General features: G+C 47.7%; 1 protein-coding gene across 1 annotated transcript in view; it reads left to right on the top strand.

Moving 5' to 3' along the window:
* The window catches only part of LOC121552219 (B-cell lymphoma/leukemia 11B-like), a 54,499-nt gene that overhangs the window by 10,906 nt on the left and 36,093 nt on the right, over nucleotides 1–7,500 (top strand). Inside the window, exon 2 of the mRNA XM_041864964.2 lies at nucleotides 3,674–4,042. Within this exon, the coding sequence (XP_041720898.1) occupies nucleotides 3,674–4,042 (369 nt within the window). The remainder of the gene's footprint in view (nucleotides 1–3,673; nucleotides 4,043–7,500) is intronic.

The following is a 7,500-nucleotide window of genomic DNA, read 5'->3' as shown; positions in this document are numbered from 1 at the left end:
GAAGAGTAGCTGCTGCCTTGGCAGAACTAATGGGGATCCATAATAAACCCCAGGAAGAGTAGCTGCTGCCTTGGCAGAACTAATGGGGTTCCCAAGTAAATACGAAATAGAAATACATGATTATTTGACCATTGTTTTTGTTTTGTAGTTTTGGTAATGAAAATACTGCTATCGGGTGCCCTCAATCTAATCATTCAATCTAATGTAGTCTTTCTTTAGTCATCTATACACTGTTTCTCTGCTGCTTCTTGTCCGAGGACACAGAACAGTCTTTCTCTCTCCTCAAACTGATAAGGGGTGTCAGCAGAGTAACCTTAGAGCTGATAAGGCTGGCAATCACTTTGATAAATGTTATGGTGTGTGTGTGTGTGTGTGTGTGTGTGTGTGTGTGTGTGTGTGCAATTATAACTCCTTCAGCATTAATTAAAGAACTAGACCCAGCTCATCTTGTTAAACTTCTGATAGTTGCTTAACCAGAGAGGATATCAAAATGTTCCCAGGAGGTGAATGCCACCTAGCTTACATTCCTGTGGCGCAGTCATTGACTGATTAATAGCTGTGTCTTCATATAAGTACTTTATAGGAAGGAATGTGATGATATGTGAGATTTAGTTACTGGATTTAGTTACTGTAGCTTGGTTTCAACCTTTTCAACTCATACCCTCATAATAGGTGCCATGTTTGACAGTATAACTGCAGCTGTGAAGTCTGTTCTGTTGTTTCTACACATACTTTGTTCTTTGTTATGAAAATAAATGTGGACTTTGTGTGTCTCTCTCTCTTGACCTGGAGGGTGGATGATGAGTAGATTAGGGTAGGGTGCGGTTAGAAGATGTTTGACAGAGCGAGCAAAGCATCTGGCTGATATTTCTTTGGCATTGTGACGGTGCCAACGCCTGCTAATTTACGGTCTCTCTCTCTCTCTCTCTCTCTCTCTCTCTGTCTCTATCTCTCTCTATCTCTCTCTCTCTCTCTCTCTCTCTCTCTCTCTCTCTCGCTCTCTCTGTCTCTCTCTCTCTTTCTCTCTCTATCTCTCTCTCTCTCTCTCTCTCTCTCTCTCTCTCTCTCTCTCTCTGTCTCTATCTCTCTCTATCTCTCTCTCTCTCTCTCTCTCTCTCTCTCTCTCTCGCTCTCTCTGTCTCTCTCTCTCTTTCTCTCTCCTCTCTCTCTCTCTCTCTCTCTCTCTCTCTCTCTCTCTCTCTCTCTCTCTCTCTCTCTCTCTCTCTCTCTCTCTCTCTCTCTCTCTCTCTCTCTCTCTCTCTCTCTCTCTCTCTCTCTCTCTCTTTATATATAGCGCATACAGTGAGATCCAAAAGTATTGGGACAGTGACACATACATTTGAAATGATACAATGACTAAGAAGTTCAAGTGGATAATCCTGAATGAATTGTGAATCACAAGGCCACGGTCACAAGGCCCATACTGAAACACACGGTCACAAGGCCCATACTGAAACACACGGTCACAAGGCCCATACTGAAACACACGGTCACAAGGCCCATACTGAAACACACCGTCACAAGGCCCATACTGAAACACACCGTCACAAGGCCCATACTGAAACACACCGTCACAAGGCCCATACTGAAACACACCGTCACAAGGCCCATACTGAAACACACGGTCACAAGGCCCATACTGAAACACACCGTCACAAGGCCCACACTGAAACACACCGTCACAAGGCCCACACTGAAACACACCGTCACAAGGCCCATACTGAAACACACGGTCACAAGGCCCACACTGAAACACACCGTCACAAGGCCCACACTGAAACACACCGTCACAAGGCCCATACTGAAACACACGGTCACAAGGCCCATACTGAAACACACCGTCACAAGGTCCATACTGAAACATACCGTCACAAGGCCCATACTGAAACACACTGGAACTCGGCCCATCGGTTGATATCCTGTCCCAGCTAGGTTACAACTACATAATGTGTCTGTTCCAAGACACTGTTTAAGAGAAAAATGCTGTGTGAAAAACGTGTCATAGAATCACTTCAGGGCAATAGCCAGCAGGTCAGGGAGTGAGAGAGAGGTTCAGAGAGAGAGAGAGGGAGAGAAAGAGAGAGAGAGAGAGAGAGAGGGAGAGAGAGAGAGAGAGAGAGAGAGAGAGAGAGAGAGAGAGGGAGAGAGAGAGAGAGAGAGAGAGAGAGAGTGAGAGAGAAAGAGAGAGAGAGAGAGAGAGAGAGAGGGAGAGAGAGAGAGAGAGAGAGAGAGAGAGAGAGTGAGAGAGAAAGAGAGAGAGAGAGAGAGAGAGAGAGGGAGAGAGAGAGAGAGAGAGAGAGAGAGAGAGAGAGAGAGAGAGAGAGAGAGAGAGAGAGAGAGAGAGAGAGAGAGAGAGAGAGAGAGAGAGAGAGAGAGAGAGAGAGAGAGAGAGAGAGAGAGATCAGGGAGTGGACTGGAAAGACTGATATAATGAAGGATTCCGTGCAACTAAGAAACTTTCACGGGCACAGATCAGTGTGTGTGTGTGTGTGTGTGTGTGTGTCTAAACTACAGCCAGGCAGTTACACAATACATGCGTCCCAAATGGCACCCTATTCCCTATATAGTACACTACTTTTTACCAGAGTCCTATGGGAATAGGGTGCCATTTGAGACGCATGTATTGTGTAACTGCCTGGCTGTAGTTTAGACACACACACACACACACACACACACACTGATCTGTGCCCGTGAATGTTTGTACAGACAGAGACTGAAGGGAAATGCGGGCGGTAGACGGTAGAGGCAGGCTCTGCTACGCTCCTCTCCCAGGCATCAACACCTCTCCCTGGGTACCCGCTCAGACAGAATGCCCTAAGAGTCTCTGGAGCTTTAGGCTTCCTGCAGGGCCTCTGGAGAAGATACATACCGTAAACTACTGGTTATTTCAGGGTATTGTTACAGAGGAAGCGTCCTTAATGAATTTACACCATGGGACTTAACTGTAAAATAACCAGGCTAGAACGACTTCTGGTTATTGATGACAGTGTCAACTGTGTAGAGAATGAGACCTACTGTCACCTGTGTTAGGAGTGGCTTCTCTTTATAGATCTCTCTGAGGAGAATACACCTGTGTTCACACACACACACACACACACACACAAACACACACAAACACACACGTCCCCGCAAACTTCCCCTCCCCTTTCCCCCCCCTCCCTGTCCCCACCCAACATAAACGTGTTGTGGGGTGGATGTGGCCTACCTTGTTGCATGCTTGTAGTGAGGTTCCCATACAGCAGAAGCTATTGCAGAGAGCAGAGAGCTGCACCGGAAACCCATAGGCTGCTGTGAAACGGTTCATAGCTTTACTCATAGTGTGTCGGCCACGCCTTCACTCACACATCTCAGCTCCCAGATGAGACTGAGGGTCTGAGGTGCTTGGTTGATTTCTATGTTGCGCCAAGTTTACAGCTGCCTGCTTGTGTGGTGAGAGTAACAGTATGCTAAACATTAAGCAGGTTCTTTGGGGTGGTATGGAAATATGGCATTTTGCAGGTAATGTTATCTAAAACATATACGTATTTTTTTTAAATTGACTTTAGATCTGGTGTTTAGTTTTGTACTATACAGTTTGTGCTGCTGACGATCAGATGTAACATGTTCTAGAACCGTTTGATGATGACGCCATGATTTACATCTCCTCTCTCCTCCCCCTTTCATCTCCCCACAGCCGAGGCCAATCATGAGTTGGGGGTGGGACCTCGCTCCCCGGAGCCGTCCACTCCCAGCCCCACTCCCACTCCGAGGAGGGCGGGGCCAGGGGAGCATGATCTCTTGACCTGTGGGAGGTGCCAGACCAACTTCCCTCTGGGAGACATCCTAGTCTTCATAGAGCACAAGAGACGGCTGTGCAGTGGGGGAGGCCGCGCTCCTGGGGGGTTCTCCAAACCGGGCGAGAGGGGGACCCCCGTCTTGGCACGGGGAGGGGCGGTGCCGGTGGAGGTGGGGGTGCAGGTGACCCCCCATGGGGAGGAAGAAGAGGAGAGAAGGCTGACGCCCGCTAAAGGAATCTGTCCCAAGCAGGAAAGAGGGAACACAGGTAGGAACTCAGAACTCACTCTGAATACATGGGCTCAGGGGGGAGGGAAGGAGGGATTCTGTTCTGATGCTCTGAGGAGTAGAGACAGAATATTTGTGTTTACAAACACAAATGCACAAAGGTTTGGCGGCACATAAAAGTGTGAGCTCCGACAAAGGCATATATCGACGTCCTCAGGACCTTTTCAAATCTGCGAAATTGACTGCTCTTTCTTGTGACCAGCCTGCACACACACACACACACACACACACATACACACACGCATCAAAAGGTTAAGAAAGCTGATTAGAATGCTGTGGCTGGGAGGTGCATAGAAGAGGATTAATAAAGAGGATGCAGGACAAAATCAAATCAAATCAAATTGTATATGCCACATGCGCCGAATACAACAGGTGTAGACATTACAGTGAAATGCTCACTTACAAGCCCTTAACCAACAATGCATTTTTTAAAGATAAAAAAAAAAAGTGTTATGTAAAAAAAGTTAAAGCAAATAACTAAAGAGCAGTAGTAAAATAAAATAACAGTAGGGAGGCTATATACAGGGGGGAACCGGTGCAGAGTCAAAGTGCGGGGGCACCGGCTAGTCGAGGTAATTGAGGTAATATGTACATGTGGGTAGAGTTAAAGTGACTATGCATAAATAATAAACAGAGTAGCAGCAGCGTAAAAAGATGGGGTGGGGGGTGGGGGGGTGGTGCAGTGCAAATAGTCCGGGTAGCAATGTTTAGCTGTTCAGGAGTCTTATGGCTTGGAGGTAGAAGCTGTTGAGAAGCCTTTTGGACCTAGACTTGGAGCTCCGGTACTGCAGAGAGAACAGTCTATGACTTGGGTGGCTGGAGTCTTTGACAATTTTTAGGGCCTTCCTCACCGCCTGGTATAGAGGTCCTGGATGGCAGGAAGCTTGGCCCCAGTGATGTACTGGGCCGTACACACTACCCTCTGTAGTGCCTTGTGGTCGGAGGCCGAGCAGTTGCCATATCAGGCGGTGATTCAACCACTCAGGATGCTCTCGATGGTGCAGCTGTAGAACTTTTTGAGGATCTGAGGACCCATGCCAAATCTTTTCAGTCTCCTGAGGGGGAATAGGCTTTGTCGTGCCCTCTTCACGACTGTCTTAGTGTGTTTGGACCATGATAGTTCGTTGGTGATGTGCACACCAAGGAACTTGAAGCACTCAACCTGTTCCACTACAGCCCCGTCGATGAGAATGGGGGCGTGCTCAGTCCTCTTTTTTTTCCTGTAGTCCACAATCATCTCCTTTGTCTTGATCATGTTGATGGAGAGGTTGTTATCCTGGCACCACACGGCCAAGTCTCGGACCTCCTCCCTATAGGCTGTCTCATCGTTGTCGGTGATCATGCCTACCACTGTTGTGTCGTCAGCAAACTTAATGATGGTGTTGGAGTCGTGCCTGGCCATGCAGTCATGGGTGAACAGGGTGTACAGGAGGGGACTGAGCACGCACCCCTGAGGGGCCCCCGTGTTGAGGATCAGTGTGGCAGATGTGTTGTTACCTACTCTTACCACCTGGGGGCGGCCCGTCAGGAAGTCTAGGATCCAGTTGCAGAGGGAGGTGTTTAGTCCCAGGATCCTTAGCTTAGTGATGAGCTTTGAGGGCACTATGGTGTTGAACGCTGAGCTGTAGTCAATGAACAGCATTCTCACGTAGGTGTTCCTCTTTTCCAGGTGGGAAAGGGCAGTGTAGAGTGCAATAGAGATTGCATTATCTGTGGATCTGTTGGGGCGGTATGCAAATTGGAGTGGGTCTAGGGTTTCTGGGATAATGGTGTTGATGTGAGCCATGACCAGCCTTTCAAAGCACTTCATGGCTACAGACGTGAGTGCTACGGGTTGGTAGTCATTTAGGCAGGTTATCTTAGTGTCCTTGGGCACAGGGACTATGGTGGTCTGCTTGAAACATGTTGGTATTACAGACTCAGTCAGGGACATGTTGAAAATGTACACGTCCTGGTAATCCGTCTGGCCCTGCGGCCTTGTGAATGTTGACCTGCTTAAAAGTCTTACTCACATCGGCTACGGAGAGCGTGATCACATAGTCATCCGGAACAGCTGGTGCTCTCATGCATGCATCAGTGTTGCTTGCCTCGAGGCGAGCATAGAAGTGATTTAGCTCGTCTGGTAGGGTTGTGTCACTGGGCAGCTCGCAGCTGTGCTTCCTTTTGTAGTCTGCAATAGTTTTCAAGCCCTGCCACATCCGACGAGTGTCAGAGCTCGTGTATTACGATTCAATCTTAGTCCGGTATTGACTCTTTGCCTGTTTGATAGTTCGTCGGAGGGCATAGTGGGATTTCTTATAAGCGTCCGGGTTAGGGTCCCGCTCCTTGAAAGCGGCAGCTCTACCCTTTAGCTCAGTGCGGATGTTGCCTGTAATCCATGGCTTCTGGTTGGGGTATGTATGTACGGTCACTGTGGGGACAACGTCATCAATGCACTTATTGATGAAGCCAGTGACTGATGCGGTGTACTCCTCAATGCTATCTGAAGAATCCTGGAACATATTCCAGTCTGTGCTAGCAAAACAGTCCTGTAGCTTAGCATCTGCATCATCTGACCACTTTTTTATTAACCGAGTCACTGGTGCTTCCTGCTTTAGTTTTTGCTTATAAGCAGGAATCAGGAGGATAGAGTTATGATCAGATTTGCCAAATGGAGGGCAAGGGAGAGCTTTGTATGCCTCTCTGTGTGTGGAGTAAAGGTGGTCTAGAGTTTTTTTTTACTCTGGTTGCACATTTAACATGCTGGTAGAAATTAGGTGGAACAGATGTAAGTTTCCCTGCATTAAAGTCCCTGGCCACTAGGAGCGCTGCCTCTGGATGAGCGTTTTCCTGTTTACTTATGGCCTTATACAGCTCATTGAGTGCAATCTTAATGCCAGCATCGGTTTGTGGTGGTAGATAGACTACGAAAAATATAGATGAAAAGTATCTTGGTAAATAGTGTGGTCTACAGCTTATCATGAGATACTCTACCTCAGGCGAGCAAAACCTTGAGACTTCCTTAGTTTTAGATTTTGTGCTCCAGCTGTTGTTTACAAATATACCACAGACCGCCACCCCGGAGTCAGCCATTCTATCCTGCCGATGTAGCGTATGTCCTGTCAGCTGTATGTTGTCCATGTCGTCGTTCAGCCACGACTCGGTGAAACATAAGGTATTACAGTTTTTAATGTCCCGTTGGTAGGATAACCGTAATCTTAGGTCGTCCAATTCATCAGAATTAAAGATACTATTTAGTAGTAGCATGTGGAGCTGCAGGGGGACAAGCTCAAAGTTATCAGGCCACAAAGTTACCACTATAGGAACTCAAACTGGTGCACTGGAGAAAGACTGGCCTAGATCTGGTGAAACTGAAGTGGATCTGGTGGACTGGAGAAAAACTGGCCTAGATCTGGTGAAACTGAAGTAGATCTGGTGGACTGGAGAAAAACTGGCCTA

Source organism: Coregonus clupeaformis, chromosome 36, assembly GCF_020615455.1.
Source record: "Coregonus clupeaformis isolate EN_2021a chromosome 36, ASM2061545v1, whole genome shotgun sequence".
In the NCBI taxonomy this organism is placed as follows: domain Eukaryota; kingdom Metazoa; phylum Chordata; class Actinopteri; order Salmoniformes; family Salmonidae; genus Coregonus; species Coregonus clupeaformis.
The sequence above is the reverse complement of the archived record's forward strand: the minus strand, read 5'-3'. Positions and strand labels throughout refer to the sequence as shown.